The sequence below is a fragment of the Spermophilus citellus genome (genome assembly GCF_964194105.1).
Source record: "Spermophilus citellus genome assembly, chromosome: 1".
In the NCBI taxonomy this organism is placed as follows: Eukaryota; Metazoa; Chordata; class Mammalia; order Rodentia; family Sciuridae; genus Spermophilus; species Spermophilus citellus.
Genome location: NC_138182.1, coordinates 184973298 through 185000222, shown reverse-complemented (window position 1 = coordinate 185000222; position 26925 = coordinate 184973298). Strand labels below are relative to the sequence as shown.

The 26925-nt window shown below is 36.4% G+C and overlaps 1 protein-coding gene across 3 annotated transcripts in view; it reads right to left on the bottom strand.

Annotated features, from left to right (window-relative positions):
- The window catches only part of LARS1 (leucyl-tRNA synthetase 1), a 68542-nt gene extending 42084 nt beyond the window's left edge, over positions 1-26458 (bottom strand). Inside the window, exons 1-10 of one of the 3 annotated variants that reach the window (XM_081301773.1) lie at positions 26299-26458; positions 16579-16697; positions 13331-13418; positions 12875-12955; positions 9263-9400; positions 7718-7879; positions 6007-6119; positions 4816-4879; positions 2038-2105; positions 1701-1926 (exon numbers count right to left, since the gene is read on the bottom strand). In XM_081301773.1, coding sequence (XP_081157899.1) covers positions 1701-1926; positions 2038-2105; positions 4816-4879; positions 6007-6119; positions 7718-7879; positions 9263-9400; positions 12875-12955; positions 13331-13418; positions 16579-16697; positions 26299-26304 — 1065 coding nt within the window. In that variant the 5' untranslated portion in view covers positions 26305-26458. Of the gene's footprint in view, positions 1-1700; positions 1927-2037; positions 2106-4815; positions 4880-6006; positions 6120-7717; positions 7880-9254; positions 9401-12874; positions 12956-13330; positions 13419-16578; positions 16698-26298 lie in introns of those variants that run through there. The other 2 variants (XM_081301774.1, XM_081301775.1) reach the window with 2 other exon arrangements.
- Positions 26459-26925: the final 467 nt, after the last annotated feature.

Here is a 26925-nt window from a genome sequence, read left to right as displayed (position 1 = left end):
TGTATAAAAAATAAAATATAAAGGGCCGAGGGTATAGCTGGCAAAACATTTGCCTAGCATCCATAAGGTCCTCAGTTCAATACCTAACATGGCAAAATAAATAAATAAATATTTAATTTAACAAAATAAATGAAACAAACTATACTCTATTGATGTTTTCTTTTCTTTTTTTTTTTTTTTTGTGGTGTGGTGGTGGGTGGCGGGGGACCAGGAATTGAACCCAGGGAGCACTTAACCACTGAGCCACATCTCCAGCCCTTCTTAAAAATTCTTAATTTTGAGACAGGGTCTCATTAGTTGCTTACAGTCTCATTAAATTATTGAGGCTGGCTTCAAACCTGTGATATTCCTTCCTTGGCCTCTGGAGCCACTGGCATTACAGGCATGCACCACTGCATCGAGTTTATTCATGTTTTTCTTTTAAGAGATTATTAAGATACCAAAGATCAGCATTTACTAGGAGAAAACAAACTCAGAAATACTGACAATTAAGTAGATAACCTATAAACATAAAAGCTACAAGACTATCCAGATTTAATTATCAATCAAGACTTGCTTTTCAGGAAAAAAAGCAGCAGCAATTCCAAATTTAATATTTCTAGGAACACAGTCAATAGTATTCAAAAAGCAAATAAAATGTTATTAAATCGCTTAAGGAAAACTGTCTATACTTTCCTATTAATTTTTAACAAGTACATTATAATTATACATAATATTGGGATTCACTTGTGATATATTCATACATGCACAAAACAATTTGGTCAGTTTCATTCCCCAGTACACCTTCTATCCCTCCCCTCCTTCTTCCCCTTGGTTCCACCCTTTACTCCTCCATTCGATTGGTCTTTCCTTTATTTTCATTAAATACTCTTTTTATTCTTTCTCTAGCTTCCACATTATGAGAGAAAACATGCAGTCCTTGACTTTCCCCGTGAGGCATATTTTATTTAACATGATGTTATCCAATTCCATACCTTTTCCTACAAATTACATAATTTTGTTCTTTACAACTGAGTAAAATTCTATTATGTGTATATATCACATTTTTCGTATTTTTCAAATATTGAGTTAAAACAAAATTTTAAAAATACTATTTTAGTGACATAAAATACAATTCTACACAGCAATAAAAAAATAACTACTACGTGCAACTGCAAAAATCCCACATAATATTGAGCAAAAGCTGGACACAAAAGAGTGCATATCATATAGTTCCATTATGAAAAGTTAAAAGAATACCAACCATTTTTTGGTGAAGTCAGAGCAAATGTTCCCTTTAGAGGAGAAAGATGAGTACTGATCATGATATGGCCCTCCGGAGTACTGCTAGAATTGTTTAATCTCTTGATTTGCTGGTATTTACATAAGCATATACACATGAAAAGTCAATAAAATACAAATGACTTGGGCTAGGGTTGTGACTCATTGGTGGAGTGCTTGCCTAGTACTTATGAGGCACTGCGTTTGATACTCAGCGGAAGGAAGGAAGGAAGGAAGGAAGGAAGGAAGGAAGGAAGGAAGGAAGGAAGGAGTTGTGTCCATCTACAACTAAATATTAAAAAAAAATACAAATGACTTATCCACTTTACTGCATGTATACCTTAATTTAAAAAAAATTAAACGCTCTTTTCTCAAGCTTCACTGTTGAAATTTTCCTCTAACTATATGCATGAAAATAAAAAGTGTGCTAATCAACTTACCTCACCCATTAATTCCTTAACAACAGGCACCACTCCATTGTCTTTGGTAAAGCCCTGGTATGACATATTCCTGGCTGCTCTTTGAGTGCAGATGAATATATCACCATTTGCAGTCTCAAATCCAATGTACTTCATGTCAGGATGAACCCAACAGTTTGTCTGTCCAAACATGGTCTCAGGTCTGAGAGTAGCAGCTACTAAGAAGATATTTTTACCTTTCAGGCCACTAAGAAGAAAAAGTATGTACTTTTGTTAAAAAAAAAAAAAAGGGGGGGGGTAGTTTGCACACAACTATCAGTTCAGAAATGATGAAACAATAACTTGTTGACAAACCTACCTTAATTTGGATGGGTATGGTTCAAGCACTTTCAATTTCATTAAAGTATATTCCTGAGGTCCAACACCCTACACAAATAAACAAAACAAAAATTTCAGGGGGGAAAAAAAAAAGACTTGCATTAAACCTACTCACCTATGTGGGAAACTAAATATAAATTTCTAACATGGGTTATTGCACTGTTAGAATAATTCTTTCTTCTACTGAAGATACTGCCATTGAAGTGCTGACCATATCCAGGGAAAGAATCAGTCAAAATGGTGTTCATCAAAATCCCAATCCTGCCCACCAAGGCAGATCCCAAAGAGTAGACTCCACAGATATACACTGGTTCAGGCATCAGATGATGTGCATTCTAAACTTAATTTCATCCTTACTAATAGCTTAAACAAGGCAATCACAATGTCCCTGAGCCTTTCTTTCCTGTTCTATAAAATAACTTTGCTGTGTCTCACACAGACTGTCCTGAGAAACATAAGGAAATAGAAAGTGCTTTGAAACATTCTAAAGCATTATTGAAACTTAGGATACTGCAAACGCTGGCTAAATAGGTTAAGTATCCCTTATCCAAAATGCTTGGAAGCAGAAGTATTTCAGATTTCAGAATTTTTCAGACTTTGGAATATTTGCATAGACTTTACTGGTTAAGCAACCCTAACCTGTAAATCTTACATCCAAAATGTTCCAAAATCCAAAACTTTTCAAACTCTATGTATAATCGAAAAATCAAAAATCCAAACTGCTCCAAAACACTTCTGAGTGTCATGACAATGCTCAAAAACTTTTGAATTTTGAGTTGGGTGTGGCTGCACACACCTGTTATCCCATGATTCAGGAGGCTGAGGCAAGAGGATCACAAATTCAAGACCAGTCTCAGCAACTTAGCGAAGCCCTAAGCAACTTTGGGAGATCCTGTCTCAAATTTTTTAAATAAATAAAAAGGGCTGGAGGTGTAGCTTAGTCATAAAGTACCCCTGAGCCCAATGCCCAGTACTGCCCCCTGCCAAAAAAAAAAAAAATGCTCAAAGATAAAGAGTAAAGTACTCACAGGATTACACTATGGGTGAATGTCCTCATCAAAACTCATGTTAAAATTTAATCCCCATTGTGAAGTATTAAAAGATGGGACCAGGTAGGACTTTTAAGAAGTATTAGTTCACTCATGAATTAATGGATTAATAGGTTAATGAGTTATTTTGAAAAGAGATCTGTTATAAAAGTCAGTGTGCCTCCACTCATATGTGCCCCTTTCATCATGTAATGCAGGGCTCCACCTAGCTACTCTGCAGAGACTCTTCACCAGCAAGGACTTTATACCAGATGTATCCCCTTGATCTTGGATCTCCGGTTCTATAGAACTGAGAAGTAAAGAACCTCTATTTGGTAATTTATGCAAATTCAATATAAACTACGAATAAAGGTTATTTACTCTGTGGTATTCAATTACAGCCACAGAAAAGGGACAAAGAGTCCATAAGCTGAGATGCTGGCATTGTCACCGATTTACTGTGCCAAGGCTTCAAACAAATTGTTTACCCTTGTTTTATTCAAATATTAGAGGGAATAATGTTACTAATATGTTCTACAATAATGTAGACGGAACTATTTCATGAGTGGCTTTAGGAAGCACTTAGGAAAGAAGTGATTAAAACACATACAAATGGAATCTGTATATGTCAAAAGGTAGCCACAGCCAGGCAAGATGGTACATGCCTATAATCCCAGCAACTCAGGAGGCTGAAGCAGGAGGGTTGCAAGTTCAAAGCCAGCCTCGGCAATATAAAGGCCCTAAACAACTTATTGAGACCCTGTCTCAAAATAAAAAGGGGTGAGATGTGGCTCAGTGGTTAAGCACCCTGGAGTTCAAACTCCTGTACCCACCCTAAAAGATATTTAACCACATTTCATTATCTTTCCCCACACTCTTTTTAAAGCTGTATATTTTCCAAATGGTGCTTCTCAAACATTAACATGCATATGAGTCACACTGACAGCCTTATAAAAACAGATTCCTAGGCCCCACTCTAAAAAGCTTTGATTCAGCACTTTGATTCCACAATTTTTGTGTGAGGTTTATTTAACAGTGTTTTTCTGAACAAGGTGATATAGTTGGTCCTAAGATTCTCTTAGAGTAGCAAGTCATGGATATGATACAGGCACTTTTGATGATATTCTGGTTTCCCTTTTGACACCCATCAAAGTATCATGAATAAACACCTCAGGGGGCTGGGGCTGGGGCTGGGGCTCAGTGGTAGCGCACTTCCCTGGCATGTGTGAGGCACTGGGTTCAATTCTCAGTATCATGTATGAATAAATAAAAAATAAAGGTCTATCAACAACTACAAAAATATTAAAAAAAAAAAACCTCAGTATTGCAATGAAGTTATTTTTAGGTTTCTCATTTAAAACTGGGATTACACGCCCGTAATCCCAGTGGCTTGAGAGGCTGAGGCAGGAGGATCTCAAGTTCAAAGCCAGCCTCACCAGAAGCCAGGCGCTTAGCAACTCAGTGAGACCCTGTCTCTAAATAAAATACAAAAATGGGCTTGGGATGTGACTCAGTGGTCAAGTGCCCCTGAATTCAATCCCCAGTACCAAAAAAACTGGATAGGGCCATATGAAAGATTATTATAGGACTGGGGTTGTAGCTCAGTAGTAGAGTGCTTGCCTAACACGTGTGAGGCACTGGTTTGATCCTTGGCACCATAAACAACTAAATAAAAGTATTAAGAAAAAAAAAGATTATTGTAATAGCTATTCTATGTCACAAATAATCACCTCTCCAGTTTGTCTGTCATGATCCATACAAGGTTGTCCATCTTTTGGAGAATAAATGGTATACCTAAGAAATAAACAGTAAGTAACAGAAGCTATTATAATATTTGAATTATATCTTAACATATTTGCCAATGTTGCTTCTAATGTCTTACCAGTATGTCTTATAACTAAAATTTCTGACTGAACAACCGTCTACATCTATTATTTATACTTTTAAATGAGTTCTACTGTCACTCTAGTTACTAATGAAATATTTCTACCTTCATCAAAGGTAATGCCATTGAAAAATATGCACTGATCTCGACTTTGTGGTATGAATAAGAAAGATTATAACTAGGTTGGGGATATAGCTCAGTTAGTAGAGTGCTTGCCCCAAAGCACCAGGCCCTGGGTTCAATCCCCATCATCACAAAAAGAAGAGTATAAGATATAAATTCCCTTGTAAAATGCAAATAACTTTTATTTAATCTACATAGTCAAAAAAGAATCTTAATTTATGGAACAAAAATACAAACTAAGCTGGGCATGGTGGCACACTCCTATAATCCCAGTAGCTTGGGAGACTGAGACAGGAGGATCGTGAGTTCAATGCCAGCCTCAGCAAAAGCAAGGTGCTAAGCAACTTCAATGAGACCTTGTCTCTAAATAAAATACAAAATAGGGCTGGGGATGTGGCTTACTGCCAAGTGCTCCTGAGTTCAATCCCCAGTAGCCGCCTCCCCCTTACAAAAAAAAAAAATACAAACTAAAACAGAAATAAAATCATCATTTTTCTGCTTCGCCAGGAATCTTTTTAATAACATCATAAAAGCCAAAAATTCTCTTTACCCTGGTTCTATCTGTCACAAATACAAAGCAGCACAAGAAAATTAAGACACTGGATAGAGAAAAAGAAAAAGAGAAAAGAGGAAAAAGATTATGAAAAGTATAAGGACAGGCTAGACACAGCAGCTCCCAGATACTTGGGAGGCTAAGGCAGAAGGATCACAAGTTCAAGTCCTCTCTGGGCAACTTGGCAAAATCCTGCCTTAAAATAAAATTTAAAAAGGCCCCTAGGATGTAGCTCAGAGGTAGAATACTTCCGTGTTCAATCCTCCTCACCACTTGAAAAAAAAAAGTAGCCTATGGACACTGAATTGTAAAACAAGAATTATATGATTTTTACTTTTCTATAAAGGATATCAAACTCACCGCTTCCCAAATTTAATTTTGTTTCTTTCTCTTAATGTTAAAAATTGCCACCTGACAAATGAATCATAGTAAGGATTAACATCAGTGGTAATGAAGGAACGACGCCAGTCAACCTATAAAAGGAGAAAAGAAAGGATAATTTTTGAGAAATTTCCAAAAATTTTAAAAGAATTCCTACAAATCAATTATTTACTCTTCTACCCTTTATTCCACCAACTTGGAATTACATCAACTATTAAGCTGGGCAATTTGGGAGTTTGAAGCAGGAGAATCCCAAGTTCAAAGCCAGCCTCAGAACTTAGCAAGTACCAAAGCAACTTGGCAAGACCCTGTCTCAAAACAAAATACAAAAAGGGCTGGGGATGTGGCTCAGTGGTTAAGCATCTCTAGGTTCAATCCCCAGTACCACAAAAAAAAAAAAAAAAAAGAATTATGTCAACTATTTTTGTAAACATTTATTTTTTTAGTTTTTGGTGGACACAACATCTTTATTTTATTTTTATGTGGTGCTGAGGATCGAACCCAGTGCCTCATGCATGCCAGGCAAGCATTCTACCTCTGAGCCACAACCCCAGCCCCTTATGTCAACTATTAAAAAAAAGTTTTCAAATTATACTTATTAAAATAACATATCAGGACTGGGGATATAGTTCAATTGGTAGAGTGCTTGCCTCACATGCACAAGGTCCTGGGTTCAGAGTACCAATTAATTGTGAAAGCTGAAGATAGTTGCTGCTAAAAGGATCTGTTTAATTGAAAGAAGTAGGACTAAACCTTTCAGGCAATGTCCTGCCTGAATATTTAGGGTACTGAAATAATGTTAATTAACATAAGCACTATTCAGACTTAAGGATTCTGAAATGTGTGACACCAAAAAAAAAAAAAATATATATATATATATATATCTCAATTACCACAATGACAAGTTTAATAAATGTTTTAAACACATTTACATATTAAGATATAGAAACAATAATAAATTAAAGAAGAAACAGTTAAATAATATAGCATTCCTAAATATTCGAGTTAATCTTTGGCTTCTTCATGTCTGTGGTTTGCTTTTGTGTTCGAGAGATTGAACCCAAGGGCGCTTAACCACTGCACAACATCCCCAACCTTTTTTATTTTAAATGGGGTCTTGCTAAGTTGCTTAGTGCCCTGCTAAATTTTTGAGGCTGGTCTCCAACTTGCAATGCTCCTGCCTCAGCCTCCCAAGTCACTGGGATTACAGGAGCATGACACCATGCTCAGCTCTTCATGTGTTTTTAGTAGACCTCCTTTCTTTTTTTTTTTTTTGTACCAGAAATTGAACTCTGGGGTACTCAACCACAAAGCCACATCCCCAGCCTATTTTGTATTTTATTTAGAGACAGGGTCTCACAGTGTCTTAGCACCTCCCTAAGTTACCGAGGCTGGCTTTGAACTCGAAATCCTCCTGTCTCAGCCTCCAGAGCCCCTGGGATTACAGGCTTATGCCACTGTGCCTGGCCAGTAGAGCCCCTTTCTAATAATTGTTGACATACTAGGATACATTCCACTAAGACAAATATTAAAGTGCTTCAATGCTCAAATGAAAAACAGTACAATTCTTTAGTGGCATGCAGGCAGCAAATATTATTCCAAATGTAAGAGTTAATCCAAATCTTTTAAAATAACTTAAATATAAATGCTTTCTTCATATATTCTTCAACTATGAAAATGATCGGCATACCTTCAAACCTATTCTCTTTAGATCCTGAATAGCCAGTGGTGGGAAATAATCAAGCCAATGTTCTGCTTCAGAAAATTTTTGTATCTCTTCATCAGATAATCCAAGGGATTTCATAATGCCCCACTGGTATTTAGAAGATCCAGCTTTAGCAACAGCTTTACTCTGAAAACACAGGCAAAAACAAACTCCATCAAATAATAACCAACAACTACTTAACAGAGCAAATTTTTATTTTTAAGATTGTTTTTTGGGGCTGGGGATGTGGCTCAAGCGGTAGCGCGCTCGCCTGGCATGCGTGCGGCCCGGGTTCGATCCTCAGCACCACATACCAACAAAGATGTTGTGTCCGCCGAGAACTAAAAAATAAATATTAAAAAATTCTCTCTCTCCCCTCTCACGCTCTCTTTAAAAATAAATAAATAAATAAAAGGACAAATTTGTCCCCCTCTTGCACACATTTGCTTACTCTCTGTCTCTTCTGCTATCTAATTGCCTTTCCATCATGAATGACATAGCAAGAAGACCCTCACAAGATGCTGGCCCTTTAATCTAGGACGTCCCAGTCTCCACAACTGTGAGCCAATAAGTTTCTGATCATTATAAATCATCCAATTTGTGGTATTCTGTTATAGCAACAAAAAACAAAGACTGTCCCTAAATTATCTATCTGAAGAATACTCTTTACGTCAAAAATCGTAGAAGACAATAAAGACAGAGGAGACTAAGGAGATGTACTGAGACATAATAACCAAATGCAATGTGGTAGCCTATATTGGACCTTAGAACAGAAAAGGACATTAGTTTTTTTTGTTTTTTTTTTTTTTTAAAGTGGGCTGGGGTTGTAGCTCAGTGGGAGAATGCTTGCCTAGCACATGTGAGACACTGGGTTCAATGTTCAGCAGCACCATATAAAAATAAATAAAATAAAAAGTATTCTGTCCATCTACAACAACAACAAAAAAAAAATTTTTAAATGCAAAATTCAATTCAAATGATTTGAGTTTTTTTTTTTTTAATTTTTTATTGGTTGTTCACAACATTACAAAGCTCTTGACATATCATATTTCATACATTAGATTGAAGTGGGTTATGAACCCCCAATTTTACCCCAAATGCAGATTGCAGAATCACATCGGTTACACATCCACAATTTTACATAATGCCCTATTAGTAATTGTTGTATTCTGCTACCTTTCCTATCCCCTACTATCCCCCCTGATTTGAGTTTTTAAGTTTATCTATAGTTTACCCAATAATACTGGACTAATATTAATTCCTTAGTTTTGAGGATTATATCATAGTTAAAATGTAACACTAGAAAACTGGTTGCAGATTATAAGAGAACTAAGTACTATCTTTCAACTCCTCTGTAAATCTAAAAATATTTTAAAAGAAAGTGGAAAGAAAAAAGCAATAAAGACAAATTTTTAATTTTATACTTCTTTAAAATTACATTTTATGTGCCAGGTAATGTGCTAATAAGAGAATGCACAAATAAATACACAAATACAAAAACTTCAACATAAATATCAACAACCACCAAACCTTTTTTCCTTTAGCTTTATCTTTAATTATTATATCCTCTGTTTTAATACTAATTTCTTCCTCTTCCTCTTCTTCATCTGGAAAATCAGGGGGACAACCATACAGCTCTATTTCTCTTTTCAACTTGTCAGCACATGCCTATAACCCAAAATTAGAGATGGTAAAGTTCAAAATTCAAGGAAATAATGAGTATCTGTTGTTTCTATAGCCAATCAAAACTGACGCTTTCTGAATATTTTGCAATATACATATGTAGATCATCACAGAAAACTGAAATAAGACAAATCACGTACTTCAAAATTCACTAATTTATAAATTAAATTAGTTTTTTTGTTGATTGCCTCAGCAAGCATTTATTCAATACTCAGAATACTCAATGTTGTACATTATATGCTAGGCATGAGAAGAACAAATATATATAAAACATAATGTTACTTTAAATACTAATAACAGCATCAATTAAATGATTACTGTATCTAAAGATTACTGTATTTGTGGGGCTGGGGATATAGCTCAGTTGGTAGAGTGCTTCCCTCACATGCAAAAGGCCCTGGATTCAATCCCCAGCACCAAAAAAAAAGAACAAAAAGATAATTATATTTGTAGTGAGAGTTAAATTTCTATGATTCATTATTTACCATGATCAATTTGCTAGGTAGACAGGACAGGTACTAAATTAGAAAAAAGACACTAAGAAATAAAGTGATTTAAGAAAGATTATAAAACTAGCAAGCTAAAAAACTAGCATTTGAATCTGGGCTTTCTGCCCCAACTCTTAAACCAATTATATCATAATGAGTCCACTGGCAAACACAAAGATGAGGGCTAGGGTTGTGGCTCAGCAGTAGAGCACTCGCCTAGCACATTCGAGGCGCTGGGTTCAATCCTCAGAACCACGTAAAAATAAACAAACAAAATAAAGGTATAAAAAAAATTAAAAAAAAAAAAAGAAAAAGATGAGGGCTGGAGCTATAGTTCAGTGGCAGAACGCTTGCCTACCATGCATGAGGCACTTGGTTTGATCCTCAGCACCACATAAAAATAATAAATAAATAAATAAAGGTGTTCTGTCCATCTACAACTACAAAAAATATTAAAAAGAAAACAAAGATGATGCTTGACCAATATGATTCTACAACATGTACATTCAGAAAAATGAGAAATCATATCCCATCTATGTATGATATATCAAAATGCATAAATGCATTCTATTGTCATGTGTAAGTAATTAAAACAAAAAAATAAAAAAAAAAACAAAGATGAAACTAAGCAGCATTACAGTTATGAGAAAAATATATACATAGAATTGAAAATTTTAAAAACAGAGGAGGTACCAGGCATGGTGGCACCTCCTCTGTTTTTAATTGCTTATAATCCCAGCAATTTGAGAAGCCAAGGCAGGATTCCAAATTCAAAGCCAGCCTCAGCAACTTAGCAAGGCCCTGTCTCAAAAAATAAAAAGGCTGGGGCATGTAGCTCAGTGGCAAACTACCCCTGAATTCAATCCCTAGGACCAAATTTAAAAAAAAAAAAAAAAAAAAAAGAGAGAGATAGAGAGAGCACTTAAATTCAGAAGAGCTTCAGTTATTAAAAAGAACACCAAAATGACCATTTTGCAACCACCAATACAATAATTAATACAGATAAAAATCATCAAAAAATACTATATCCACTTCGTTACTAAGTAACAGGATATTCAGAAGTTCTCAAAGTATAGCCCCAAAGATTACTTTTTAATTATAAAGGGAAAATGTCACTTTTAGAAGGAAGAAATCTGTGTGGTATTAACTTGTTATTATTAAAATGAGAAAAACAACCAATTATATGCTTTTTGATAGATATAGGGGGAAATGTACACCTCATCAATGTAAAATTCTTGCCAGAGTATTTAACCCAAATTAAAGAAAGCTAATACAACAGGTGACCCATAAAAGAAAAATAATCCACCCAGAAGGACTTCTTAGGACAGCTAAAAAACTTGCCATAAATTAGGGGATACAACACTTGCCTGGCATGTGTGAGGCCCTGGGTTCATTCCTCACTACCACATAAATAAATAAAATAAACATATTGTGTCCAACTACAACTAAAAAATAAATATTTAAAATAAATAAATAAATAAAAGTTTCATTAAAAAAAGAGATGGACTTTTATTTTATTTATTTAAAAAAATTTAGGGCTAGGGTTGTAGCTCAGTAGTACAGCAATTGCCTAGCACATGTGAGGCACTAAGTTCGATTCTCAGCATCACATGTAAACAAATAAAGGTCCATTGACAACTAAAAAAAAATTTTTTTAAAGAGAAAGACAGGCTGGGGATGTGGCTCAAGCGGTAGCGCGTTCGCCTGGCATGCGTGCAGCCCGGATTCGATCCTCAGCACCACATACAAAGATGTTGTGTCCGCCAAAAACTAAAAAATAAATATTAAAAAAAATTCTCTCTCTCTCTCTCATTCACTCTCTCTTTAAAAAAAAAAAAAAGAAAGAAAGAGAACATATTAACATGTGTGGCACATGTTAACACAAGTACAGGGTATGACTTGGTAACCACAGGTAAAGAATATAATATTGGGGGCTGGGGATGTGGCTCAAGCGGTAGCACGCTCGCCTGGCATGCGTGCGGCCTGGGTTCGATCCTCAGCACCACATACCAACAAAGATGTTGTGTCCGCCGAGAACTAAAAAATAAATATTAAAAATTCTTTCTCTCTCTCTCTCTCTCTCCTCTCTCACTCTCTCTTTAAAAAAAAAAAAAGAATATAATATTGTTTACTGTATTATCCTTTCACCTTTTTTGTAGGTTTGACTTCTTCAAAATGAAAGACTGGAAAATAAAAAGAAATTCCTAATCTCATATTTAGGGGATTTTTTTTTTTCCAACGCTAATTTTCTGGTCCATTACTCATTGAGAATTATTTCTAGTGTCAGTTCATAACATTTGAAAACATTTATAAAAATGATCAAGCTAGCCCAAGTGGCAAACACCTATAATCTCATAGACTAAAGGCTAAAGCAGAAGGATTCCAAGTTCTTCAAGGCCAGCATCGACAACTTAGCAAGACTCTGTCAAAAAATATAAAGGACTGGGAATGTAGCTAGTGGTAGAGTTTCAAACTCCAATATTGCAATAAATAATCAAAATATGATACCAGTATTTAGTACTTTATGCTAACATTCTGTATATGTCCCAATGCACAAATCACAGTACATTCTGCTGGTTAGAAATTACAATTTCAACATAGACATGAATATATAAGATATTAAAAAACAGCAAAAGAAAAATCACTTAGACTTTAGTGTATACCTTTTATTTAAGTACTCTTTCAAATGATACTGTGTATGTATATATGTATTGATTGATCTTTGTAAGTTGCCAAGGCTGGCCTCAGAGTTGTGATACTCAGCCTCCAGAATCACTGGGATTTTAGGCATGCATCACTACTGGACGTGGCTTCAAAAGTTTTTTTCAATTAATCTTCACTATAATAAACTCATTTCACAAAACATTTTAATATAACAGTATTTGAAAATCCTATATCAAGCTCCTGAATTGGATATTAGTATTTGCTCTAAACTAAAAGAAGTAAAAACCAATCCTATAAGCAATCTTACCTTAATAGGCATCCCCGTACAGTGCAAACCAAAGGGAAACAGACAGCTTTTTCCTTTTAATCTCTGGTACCCTACTGCAAACTATAGAAAGAAAATTAAATTTAAATTACTGTATACATGAGACACAAATACAAAATGCTAATTTTTCATGAAGAACATTAGTTTTATTCTTCTTATCTTTCTTTAGAACACCAGTTAGATTTTAGTCATTCCAAAATTCTAATGCACTGTCGTTTTTGCTGTTTTGTTACATGCATACATGCTTAGAACCTTGCACAAATACACACATATGAAAATTAAATATAAAAATTACATCAACTAAACATGAAAATTATGTTTAAAATTAAGGAATTCTAAGTTTTTTTAACAAGAAGCAATTTCTACATATGCCATTTTCTTCAAAATATTATTTATAAAGGATTCTATTCCATTATTTAAATGTAGAAGCAGCTTTACCTCACACTTGGATAAAGAAAATGTGTGCCCCAAATGCAGACGGCCATTCATATATGGATATGGGAAGGTTGCAAAGTATTTGCCCTTGCTGTAAAACAATCATGTAAAAAATAAAGTTCAGAAATGAAAATGCCAAGTTTCTTTTACAATGAGGGATGGGGTGTAGGAAACGTTTAATATAAATAATGTGTTAAATTTTAGTTATTTAAAAGAAAATTTATAAATCCAGAGATTAAAAGCTCTCTAAAACTGAAACTCGCTTTTGATTTTCAAAGAACACATTTGTAGGTAACTACTAAGAAATAAATATCTTTGGCTAGGTATGATGGCACACACCTGTAATCTCATTAACTCAAGTCTCTGAGGCAGGAGAATTACAAGCCTAAGGCCAACCTCAGGAATTTAGTAAGGCCCTAAGAAACTCAGAAAGGTCCTGTCTCAAAACATAAAAAGGGCTGGGACTGTAGCTCAGTGGTAAAGGCTACCAGCACCCTGGTACCAAGAAAGGAAAAAAAGATATAAACATCTTTAGCTGGGTGAAAAAGCAAAAATAAATATCTTGTAGCAGATACCAGAGGTGTAACTTAAGCTAAAATACATTATTTAATTTAAAAATTTAATACTCTGGGCTGGGGATGTGGCTCAAGCGGTAGCGCGCTCGCCTGGCATGCGTGCGGCCCGGGTTCGATCCTCAGCACCACATACCAACAAAGATGTTGTGTCTGCCGAGAACTAAAAACATAAATATTAAAAAAAAAAAATTTAATACTCTTAGGAAATCTGTATAAATTTAATATTTTACTAATTAAATAAGATTGTATTCATTAGACATATATAAAGCAATTCGAAGTCCCTTAAGTAAAATAAAACACCCTATAAAATATATGTGATGGATTTATTTTAAAAAACACCTTTTTAATGCTGTTTATTATGTGACATTATTTTTCCTCATGACTTACATCTAACATACATATGCTGTACAGCATATATATGCTCTACTATATAAACTAAAAGGAACAGAAAACTTATATATGCTATGCCGCATTTGTAAATGCACTATCCAAGTTTTAAACCCACTGATACTACGACCTCTGTGTTCCTCCCCACTTTTTTCCACCAGGGATAATCAATATCCTGAAATTTGTTTATATCATTCCCTTTCTTTTGAAGAGTTTACATATATATCCATGTCCATAAATAATATATCATTTAGCTTTACTCTCTTGTGGATTCTATATAAAACATGGTATATTTTATAGAGACTTCTATTTGATTTTTTTCACTCAACATTTTATTACTTAGTTTCCTCAGCACTAATACACACACCCATAGGTCATTCTCTTTCGTTGAACAAATCGGCTTTTTCATTTCATTTTTCTTTGAGGGGTGGGTACTGGGGATTGAACTCAGGGGCTCTCAATCACTGAACCACATCCTCAGCCCTATTTTGTATTGCATTTAGAGACAGGGTCTCACTAAGTTCTCCAGAGCCTTACTATTGCTGAGGCTGTCTCAGCTTCCTGAGCTTCTGGGATTACAGGTATGTGTCACCACGCCCAGCTTCACTTCACTTTTGATTACTTTCAGAGGGCTTTTTTTTTTTTTTTTTTGGTGGGAGGCGGGGCGCACAGGGAGAGTGCTGAGGATTGAACCCAGGGCCTTGTGCATGCAAGGCAAGCACTCTACCAACTGAGCTACATCCCCAGCACCAACTTTTGATAACTTTCAATACCTTAAAGTTGACCAAATTCTAAAACCAAAATACAGTTTATTTATAGTAATATAGTATAATATAGTAATATTATAGTTTAAAGTATAACATCAGAAACTGTATTTTGGTATTTTTTTCTCTTAAAAAAATACAATATAGGGGCTGGGGATGTGGCTCAAGCGGTAGCGTGCTCGCCTGGCATGCGTGCGGCCCGGGTTCGATCCTCAGCACCACATACCAACAAAGATGTTGTGTCCGCCGAGAACTAAAAAATAAATATTAAAAATTCTCTCTCTCTCTCTCTCCTCTCTCACTCTCTCTTTAAAAAAAAAAAAATACAATATATATTCTATTAAAGTTAGTTACGTAGCAAGGAATATACACTTTAGAATTAGAAAATTCTAAAACAAGCCCAGACCTCGTGAATTCCTAGCTATGCAATCCTGAGCTGGTTACTTAGTCTCTGTTCCTTCATCTGCAAAATAGAGATTTTTTAAAAAAAAAAGGGCTAGGGTTGTGGCCCAGTGGTAGAGCAGTTGCCTGGCATGTGTGAGGCCCTGGGTTTAAATCTCAGCACTGCATATAAATAAATAAAGGTCCATCAACAACTAAAAATACCCCCAAAAAAAATTTTTTTTAAATTATTTACGGGACTGGGGTTGTGGCTCAGTGATAGAGTGCTTGCCTAGCAAGTGTGAAGCATTGGGTTTGATTCTCACAGCACCACATAGAAAAATAAAGCTATTATGTACAAATACAACTAAAATTATTTTGTTAATTATTTACCTTAAAGAGTTAGAATAAGATTAAATAAGAATATACATGTAAAAACCAGAGTGTTTCCTAGCAAATAAATCTTCAATGTTAGCTACTATCATTGTTATAGTTATTGCTGTGTTTCTTCAATTTGAAGAATATATTTACATATTTCAACATATTTGAAGTTGGAATACATCTTATAATTGATGCATAGGTTTATTATGGCAATGTTCCAAGGGACATTATGTTTTTGTTTTTACCCAATATTGTATCACTATCTAACATCTTAAAATCATCTTAGCATCAAGACAATAAAAAATTATGAAGTAAGATCCTCAAATACAGAAACCCTTCAAACATTTATTTTGTGTCTTTGGAGATAATTATCACTATGAGTCTCTCAGAATAACTTCACTTTATAAGTAAAGATAAAACTCCTCCCTTATCTGAATATGAAAAATAGAAGTTTAGAGGCGGGGTGAGGGGGTAGATATAGCTCAATGGTAGAATGCTTGCTTGCCTAGGATGTGAGAGGAGCCTGAGTTAGATCCCCATTACCACCAAAAAAAATAAAAAATAAACACACACACACACACACACACACACACACACACACACACAGTTATGTAGAAAAATCTCTAAGAATTCCACAGAAGATTTTAATTTGAAGGCAGAAAGTGGAAGTCATGTCCTTTAGCCCATTTCAGACATTACACACAGTTTCTTATCTTTTCCACATCTGCACATTGATGTACAGAACTTCACAAATGATACTTACTTGGTCTGCTTTTCTAAATCAGATGCATTGATCTCAAATACTTTCTCAGTATCCCATTTCTGTTGGATTTCTTTCTCAATCTTCTTCAAAAAGTCTACTTTGGCTGTTCCTTTTCTTTCCTATTAAACACAAAAGAAATAGAATAATCCACTATACACTTCAACAGGATTGATTTAAAAAGAAAAAAAAGCGGGGGAGGGGATTGGATTCACACAGAACTGAGCTGCTCACTGATAGATCCATTTTTCCCATGGTTATCTTGAAATGTAAATGAACAAGACTAAAAATTAGAGTTACTGATCTCTGAGAAATTGAGAGTAGCCAGGCACACTGGCTCACACCTGTAATCCCACTCACTTGAAAGGATGAGGCAGGAGAATGGCAAGTTCATGGCTAGCCTTGGCAACTTAATACGTCCCTAACTCAAAATAAAGAGTAAACAGGACTAGGAATAAATTCAGTGGTAGAACACCTCTGAGTTTAGTACCAGTACCACAAAAAAAAAAAAAAAAAAAAGATGATGATAAAGAAGAGAAATTGAGAGTAAAATAGCAGGTGCCAAAGGCCAAGAAGAGTAGGTTGAAGGAAGAATAAGGAGAGGTCAATCAATGGGTACTAAGTTACAATTAGATAAGAGTAAGTAGTTTCAGTGTTTATTGCACAATAAAGTGACTATAGATAGCAACTGGGTACTGTACATCTCAAAAACCTAAAAAAAAAGACAATTTTTAATGTTTTTGCCACAAAATAAAGTTTTACTCATGCAAAAATAAATAAATAAATAAATTAGGGTTATCATGATCTGTCCACTTCAAATCTTTAAAAGAATAAAAAATTACATATGTAAAAACCTTTTGAAATATTTTTTAAATTGGACACTACAATGTAACACTGTCACCAAATGTTCCTATTTATTTAGTTAAAATATATAAATACTTAACAAAATATAGGATAGAGTCCTGTCTGCTTGCCAAGCTGCAATTATGCCCACCAAAGGTGGATGTTGGGTCCCAATGGGTAGAGGCTGAGGAAGGATTAGTCATCTATATTTTTTTTAGGGAAGCACTAATGAAGAACTTCTCTCTAAAATGCTTAATAGACTGCTAATCTTAAATTAAACAGAAAATAATAAGTCTCTTAGTGTACTGGACCTACCAGGCAACATCCCATCATCCCTTAAACCACTATTGGATAAAAATAAAAGAACACAGAAAATCATTCCCCCTTGGGGAAAAAAGGGTAAGAACTTAATTTGTAGTTTATTTTTCTCTATGAAAATGAATTAGCTGCTAACAGCAAGTAGAACACAGACTTGGAGAACAATCACGTGGGAAAACTCAATGACAATGAACCAGACACAAATCTAATTCTGTTTTGAAAAATTAATATTAGTTTCTATGGTTTTATTGTCTAGTATAAATTTGAACCAAAATTATATTTTCTTCTACTTTTTTTTTTTTTTGGGGGGGGGGGGGGATTCTGGGGATTGAACCCAGCCAGGGACACCCTTCTACTGAGCTACATCCCTAGACCTTCTTATTTTTTATTTTGAGACAGTATCTAAATTGCCAAAGCTGGGCCCAAACTTGAAATCCTCTGGCCTCGAACTTCGAAGTCACTGGGATTACAGGCATATGCCACCATACCTGGCTTTCTTATGCTTCTTACATACTACCATTTCCAGATTCTGCAGCATTTCCAAATGAGAAAATACCTGGCTTCTACTTACACTTCTACAAATCACAAGATGGCTGCCATCACCAAGTTAACCAACATCTGGATCTCGGTCTCCTTTAAATCATGTCTTTCCTCTGCCCTGGCACACAGCAATTTAATAAATGCTTCCTATGCATCAAAGCTAGCCTAAACAACTTAGAAAGACCCTGTCTCAAAATAAAAAATTTAAAAAGGCTGGGGATGTGGCTCAGTGGTTAAGTCCCCAGAGTTCAATCCCTAGCACCAAAAAAAAAAAAAAAAAAAAAACCTTCCTATCACATCACAGATATACTGCATTCTTAGACAGCTATTTTAAATGATTACACAAATATGAAGCATTATACAGAGAAATTCTGTGCAATCAAAAACACCTAAAATAACTGTCTTAAATCTTTATATCTTTTATAATAAAAATAACTAATATTTTTACATGTTATTTAAAATAATGGGAACGCATGTTGAGAAATGCATTCTTAGGCAATTTCATTATTGTGTAAACTTTGTGGAGTATACTTACACAAAATAAGATAACTATGACATCACTAGTTTATATATAATCTTATGGGACCATCACCTACATGCAGTCTGTCATTGAAACATCATTATGTTGCACAAGATTGTAGTATTAAAATTAAGAAAGATTCTACTATAAACTTGTCGACTGTTTTTACCTTTTTCATTTTATTTATTTAAATCGAAGAATGATTTACTATGTTTTATTTTTAAGCATGCGTAAGATCAAAGACAAGTATAAGCAACAGAAAAACAAAATATCAGCTTATAAGGAGTTGAAATGATGGATTTAAAATTAAAAGCCTTGCCTTAAAAGCAGAGAGGAAATATAAAAGCATTCCATAATTTGAAAAAGTCATGAGTATAACAAAAACCAAAGGAAAATAAAAGTAACAAGTAAATTAATGTTTCTTTAAATCCTGATCACATCATAACTGCTATGTGTAGAAATCAAAACTCAAATTTGATCAAGTTAATTCCCCTCTAGAGGCTCTCTCTATTGCTCTTAAGATAAAGTCCATACTTTTAAACCTTGTGTTCAAGGCCCTTCTTGTCTCATCTCTGACAAGCCTCTTTCCCCCTCCCACCTCTCACCCACTCTGGGCCTATTAGACCATTTGCATTTCCCCAAAGTTGTCATGCTGCCTCTCACCTCTGGGCCCTTGTTTAAGCTATTCATGCTGCTTGGATCTATTTGTTTCGCTATGTCACCCTTCAGGTCTCAGCTATTACCTGCCTCAATTCCCCAAAAGTTCACAAAATCCCTTTTGATTTTAATTTTTTTTATAGTTGTAGATGGACAGCATGCCTTTATTTATTTCTTTATGTGGTGCTGAGGATCGAATTCAGTGCCTCACACTTGCTAGGCAAGTGCACTGCCACTGAGCTACAGCCCCAGCCCACGAAATCCCTCTTAATACGTTCCTATCAATTTGTCCCCTATGCTAGCACTAATCACATAGTGGTCCTAATGTTTCCCCCATCAGACTATAAGTTTCTTCATGGTAAGAACTCTGTCTTGCTTCTCAGTATATCCTCAATGTTCACATTATAGTAGGCCCTTGGTAAATATTTGAATAAAAAAAGTGAATTCCAATTTTTTTATATTATGGCCATAAAGAAATAACATGGACTAGGTACTGGGTTACACATTTGAATCAAGGTACTAAGAAATATAGACTAAGTATGGTTACATAAGGATTTCCTTTTCCCAGAAAGAGTAAGCCCCAGCACCTGTTCATTCCTTTCCACTGCTGCTACCAATCACCTTTTCATTTAGATCCTGATTTACACTGCAAAACAACATTGGCAGGCGGAAGCTACTGGGGATTAACCCCAGGCCTTGTTCATGACAGGCCAGTACTCTACCAGAGCCACATTCCCAGCCCACCAAAAAACTTAACAAATAGTCTCTCTAGTCTCAGATATACAAAACCCTGTTTTCAATCCTAATATACAAGGGCTACCTTATTAATAGTCTCTCTAGTCTCAGATATACAAAACCCTGTTTTCAATCCTAATATACAAGGTCTACCTTACTCAAATACACTATGGCAGTGACAACAGGTTGCCTGCACAACATCCATTCCTCCCCTTCATCCTTAGTAACAGAAACCCAGGGGCTGGGATTGTGGCTCAGCAGTAGAGCACTCTCTAGCACATGCGAGGCCCTGGGTTCGATCCTCAGCACCACATAAAAATAAATAAATATTGTAGCCAACTACTTCTAAAACATAAATATTTAAAAAAAGAAAAAAAAAAAAGAAAAGAAAAGAAACCCAGTCTTACTTAGGGTACAGTAAAAGCAATTTAAATACATTTTTCTAGGTTTCCAGGCAAATTCAGTTAGATTACAGATATGTGACTGGGTTCTGGCAAAGGAGTTTGGGGTATAAGAAAGTAAGTCACTTTCTTCTACCCCAGCCCATATAGAAGTAGTGGCACACCTGGCACAGGGGTCACACCTGTAACCCCAGCGGCTCAAGAGGCTAAGATAGGGGATTGTGAATTCAAAGCCAGCCTCAGCTAAAGCAAGGCACTAAAGCAAGCAACTCAGTGAGACTCTGTCTTTAAATAAAATACAAAACAGGGCTGGGGATGTGGCTTAGTGGTTGAGTGGTCCTGAGTTCAATCCTGGTATCCAAAAAAAAAATAAGTGGTGCATGCCCATAATTCTAGCAATTTGGGAGGCTGAGGCAGGATTCCAAGTTCGACAACAGCCTCAGCAACTCAGCAAGACCCTGCCTCAAAATAAAATATATAAAGAGTTGGGGCGAGGCTCAGTAGTTAAGTGCCCCTGGGTTCAATCTCCAGTACAAAAAAAAAAAAAAAAAAAAAAATCCTGTACAATTCTTAACAGACCACTTATTTAGGGACTCATGAAAATGTTTTAGATTCTTATAAAATCATGAGAAAACATGAACTTTGAAGTCAAACAAAAAATTTTAATATATAATATGAATGTGTCTTCATAACAATATAGTTGTTAAAATATAGTTTTTAATATTTTTACAGAGGAAGAAACCTACAAAGAAAATAAATTCCTGGGGCTCATGAAGTATAGGGATATCTCATACCCTAGGAGTCCTGGGTCAAATGAATTCCCACCATATCTTAACTAAATTTCTTTTTTTTTTTTTTTTTAAAGAGAGAGTGATAGAGGGAGAGAGAGAGAGAGAATTTTTCAATATTTATTTTTTAGTTATCGGCGGACACAACATCGTTGTTTGTATGTGGTGCTGAGGATCGAACCCGGGCCGAACGCATGCCAGACGAGCGCGCTACCGCTTGAGCCACATCCCCAGCCCCCTAAATTTCTCCTTAAGCAACTTTAGTTGACTCCTCTACAAGTAATCAAATAACACCTAAAACATTTTCACCTGATTGAACTGTAAACCGGCAGGAAGGAACTTTTAGATCATTATAGTCAACTCAGCGCCAATAATGATACTGACTCGTAAGTTACATGAAAACATTTTTTGCTTAAAAATGACCACATCACCCACTTAAAGTATGAAAGCAATAGTCTTCCAAACATTTAGAACTCTTTTCCGTGTATTGAGCATGCTAAACTCATGAAAGTTCTCTGGGTTTTCTACTTCTCATAACTTGTCTCCAGTACCTCAAAGGTCAATCATAATGAAACCTGATATTGGCCTCAGCACCAAATTGCTCTATAACCTTGAGCATGTCACTTAATCAATGTGAGCTTCAATTTCTTCATTGATAATAAAATGTTAATGCTGGGCGTGGTGGCCCATGCCTGTAATCCCAGTTACTCAGAAGGTTAAGGCAAGAGGATCACAAGTTTGAACCAGCCTAAGCAACTTATAGAGGACCTAAGCAATTCAGAGAGACCCTGTCACAAAATAAAAAGTAAAAAAAGGACTGTGGGTATAGCACAATGTTAAAGCACCCCTGGGTTCAATCCCCTATAGGAAAAAATAAATAAATAAAATAAAAATTTAAAAAATAAAACATTATTTAACTAGATCAGAGTTCCTAAAACTTTGGCACTAATGTTGTGCCAGATAACTGTTTTCCAGAGCTGTCCAGTGCACTGAAAGATGTTTAAAAACAGCCCTGGCATCTACCCACTAGAAACTAGTAGTACACCCTGAGCTGTGACTACCAATAGTGTCTTCAAACAATAGCAAATGTTCTCTGCAGGGCAGAATCACCCCCGTATGAAATAAATGAAATAAACAAATCTTTTCATAAATTCATGGCATTCTGCAGTTAAGACACGTTTATTAACATTTAACTTAATTGATTTTAAAAGTCTAAGAAGTAGGTTGAGAAGCAATTATCCTTTCAAAGACAACAAATCTGAAGTTCAAAGATCAAGGCAGTAAATGAGGAAACTGGAAAAAGTGCTTTATTTTCTCATTCCTATTTCTGCTTCCTTTTCTAATTCTGCATGCATCCTGGTTCCACCACTTACCAGCTGTAGAGCTCAAAACAGGTTCTACCCAGGTCACCTGTCGAACTGTTCAGTGCTCTCTATACAATGTAGTTCCTACACACTAGAAACTTTTGTAAACTGCAAATTGGTATTCTATGAATATAAATACTGCTTTTTACTTAAGGGTATTTCACATTGTAGAACAAATCCCCCGAACCCAAATGAAGAAAATAAAACCTATCTTACACCCTCCTTTCTTAAGGTTTTTGGTTCCTGGGTCATTGTCACCCTCTATAACACTACTTATCTCATAATTTTGATGATTTCAATAGCCACATAATCATTTCAAAAGATTTCAATATAACACAGAGAAGATCCTTCATGAATTCCAACTGCAAAAATTCTTCAACTCTATTGGGATTTTGACTCCTTTCTCATTAATCATTAGTTTGCCACCTCATCTTGTCCAACATCTTCACTTTCCTCCCTTATACATCTATACAATCACTCCTGGTTTTACCTGCTCTTACCTAGCAAAAGCCCAACTCTCCTATCCACCTTCTCTGCTCCTTCACCTGGGCAGCTGGAAGTAGCAGAAGGAAATCACTAAACCAAAATGAATGATCTTAATTTAAATTAATTAAGTTCAAATGATTCCATGCAGTGCTACTAATTTCTGGAAGCCAGTCTGTCACTCCTTATTCTAGGTCAGTTATTCTCAGACTTTAATTATGCATATTGTTTAGGGGGAGGGGCAGTGCTGGGGTTGTGGCTCAGTGGCACAGCGTTCAATCCTCCCCACCACATAAAAACAATTTTTTTTTTAAAAAAAAGTATTTTTCATCTACAACTATAAAAAAAATTTTTTTAATTAAAAAATAAATGCATATTGTTCAATACAATAATGACTAACTACACCTGGATATTTTTCTTTTTTCTGGTACCAGGGATTGAAACCAGAGACACTTAACCACTTTGTTTATTTTTTATTTTGAGACAGGATCTCACTAAGTTGCTTAGGGTCTTCCTAAATTGCTGAAACTAGCTTCAAATGTGTAATCCTTTTACCTCAGCCCCTCAAATTGCTGGGATTACAGGTAACAGGCATGGGCCACCATACTTGGCTTCATTCTCTTTTCTATTGGCTAATTCCTTTTTTTTTTTTTTTTTTTTTTTTTTTTTTTGGTACCAGGGGCACTTTACCACTGAGCCATATTCCCCACCCCTTTTATTTTTGAGACAGGGTCTAATAACTAAATTGCTGAGGCTGGCCTTGCGTTTCTCCTGCCTAAACCTCCCAAATCACTAAGGTATACCTTGGTAACTTCATCTACTCCTATGGCTTGCTTTGTTTTTATTACTGGAGATTACATTTTTTTTTTTTTTTTTTTTTTTTTTTTTTACAGAGAGAGTGAGAGAGAGGGGAACAGAGAGAGAGAGAATTTTAACATTTATTTATTTTTTCTTAGTTCTCGGCGGCGGACACAACATCTTCGTTTGTATGTGGTGCTGAGGATCGAACCCGGGCCTCACGCACGCTAGGCGAGCGCACTACCGCTTGAGCCACATCGCCAGCCCCTACTGGAGATTACATTTAGGGGCACTTTATTACTGGGCTATACCCTCAGTCCTTTTTTATTTTTTTGAGACAGGGTCTCACTACATTGCTGAAACTGACCTCAAATTTGTAATCCTCCTGCCTCAACCTGTGGAGTAGCTGGGATTATAGGCATGCTCCACTGTGCCCTGCTCAGTCCCATGGCTTTAAATATAAGCAATATTGCCAGGTGTGGTGGCCTGCAACTCTGGAGGCTGACAGGATTGCAAGTTCAAGGCCAGCCTCAGCGAATTAAGTGAGCCCTCAGCAATTTAGTGAAACCCTGTCTCAAAATAAAAAAAATTAAAAAAAAAAAAAAGGCTGAAGATGTAGCTCAGTGGTAAAGTTACCTGGGTACAAACACTGGTACCAGTAATAAAGAAAATAGACCCCCATCTTTCCTCTGATCTTCAAATTCACAGGTCTAATACCTACTCAACAATCCATCTGAAATACCTAAAAGCAACCTGAACTTTACAGTTCTGAAAAAAAGAATCTCCAATCTCACCCACCCCCCAACTAAACCCTGCTTTTCCCACAACTCTCTGAATCTTCAACATTGAATCCATCAGCAAATCTTATTGGCTCTACCTTCAGAATATATCTAGAATTCAATCATTTCTTCTTTCTTCTATTACTTCTATCCTGGCCCAAGTACCCATCCTCTCTCAACTGATTACTCAGAACTCTTACTGATCTCTTTGGTTTTACCTCTAACTACCTTTTCCCCTCAACCCAGTAATCAATGATAACCTCTGTTTTGTTTTGTAATATTGGAAATTGAACCAGGGAATGAATACAATGTCTCCCCCTGGATCACTGTCCTTTAGCCATAAAACCCTCACTATTGTTTCTGCCTGGAAAGCTCTTTTTCAGTTGCAAAGCTTGCTTACTTATCTCTTTCCTGATGCGTCCTTAGTAAAGCTTTGCTTGACCTGCCTTTTTAAATTGCTTGGCAAACGGCGCAGGCACACGTCTATGATCCCAGCTGCTTAGAAGGCTGAGAAAGGAGGATCGCAAATACGAAGCCAGCCTCGGCAATTTAGCAATGCCATAAGCAACTTTGAGAACCCGCGTTTCAAAGTAAAAATTAGGGACTGGGTTTGTTAGTCTGCGGTACAGCGCTCGCCTAGCAGGGGTGAGGCACTGGGTTCAATCCTCAGCATCACATAAATATAAATAAATAAAAACAAAGGTATTGTGTCCACGTACAGCTTAAAAAATAACTTTTAAAAAATAAAAATAAAAAGGGCTGGGAATGTAGTTCAGTGGTATTCAGTGGTAAAAACGCCCCCTGGGCTAAATCGCCTGAAAAGAAAAAATAAATTGAAAATACAATTGCAACTGTATTCTCACGCCATTGCCCCTCGCCCTACTTTCTACTCTATTTTTCTCCATATCGCTTATCCGCACCCGATATACTATTTTTCTAAATAATTTAGTATGTCGCCAACACACGCACGTAAAACCTCCTGAAAACAAAGATTTTTGTCTGACAGAGAGGCGCTCAATTTTTTGTTGTAAGTCGACCTTACATACTCCTCTCTGTCCACCCCTCTTTTTAAAGCTCCTGTGATGTAGGGGTGCGATGGCGCACGCCTGTAATCCCAGGGACTTGGGAGGCCGAGGCAGGGTACTGCAAATTGGAAGCCAGTCTCATTAACTTAGCGAGATTCTGCCTCAAAATAAAAATTTTAAAAAGGGGTGCTGGGGACGTAGCTCAGTGGTAAAGATACCCAGGAACAAACAACAAAAAATCCAGTGATGTTTCACATATGACACTCAAATAGTCTGTAAAGCTAGACATTCAGTTACTGGTTCATCAGCTCGCAAGAAAAGGCAATCAATCCTGCAGAACACCTGCGCCTTAAGCCTTTTAGGAAAACATTTTTCCACTCGAGTCGACGAGGACAGCACATGGAGAGTCCCCAGCCACGGAACAACACGGTTCCAGCGCCCGACCCAGAGGATTCTTCCCGCCCAAACTCACAGCCATGGCGCCGCCCAGCCGACTCTGGAAATCCACGACAGTGACCCCGGTGATCCCCTCAAAGGAGTGGTTACAACCTTTCCCCTCCCTCTCAGAAAAGCCAGGCCATCCACGACACTAAAGCACACACTTAACACCTGCTGAGGCAATCGCCCCGTTCACCAGTAACCAACTACAGCCGGGTGCATCTCACGGCCCGCCGGGAAGTGTAGTTTCCAAGCCAGGAAAGCCGACGTCCCATAGACACCTGCTGACTACAGTTCCCAAAACACAGCGGACTACCGGAAGTCAGCCGTGAATGGATCCACTCAGAGGTGACACCGGAAGTTACGTTTGCTCACGTAAACTACAAAACCCATGATGCAGTTCGGGATCGCTGGATGCCGCGAGCCGACGCTGCAGAGGTGGAGTTAGGGACTTCAACCTTTTCACCCTATCGAGCTGGGTGTCTGTCAGGATGCCAGAATGCGAAGTTAATTACTGTTCATTGACTGAGGTGCTAATTATAGCTTACCACTATGCATAGATATTAGTTACTGTCTGTGGCATTCAACAGCTCACATTTAGACATTTTATAGCCTTTTAGTAACAATCTACATTTTTAGGTAAGAGACCAAAAATTTTCCA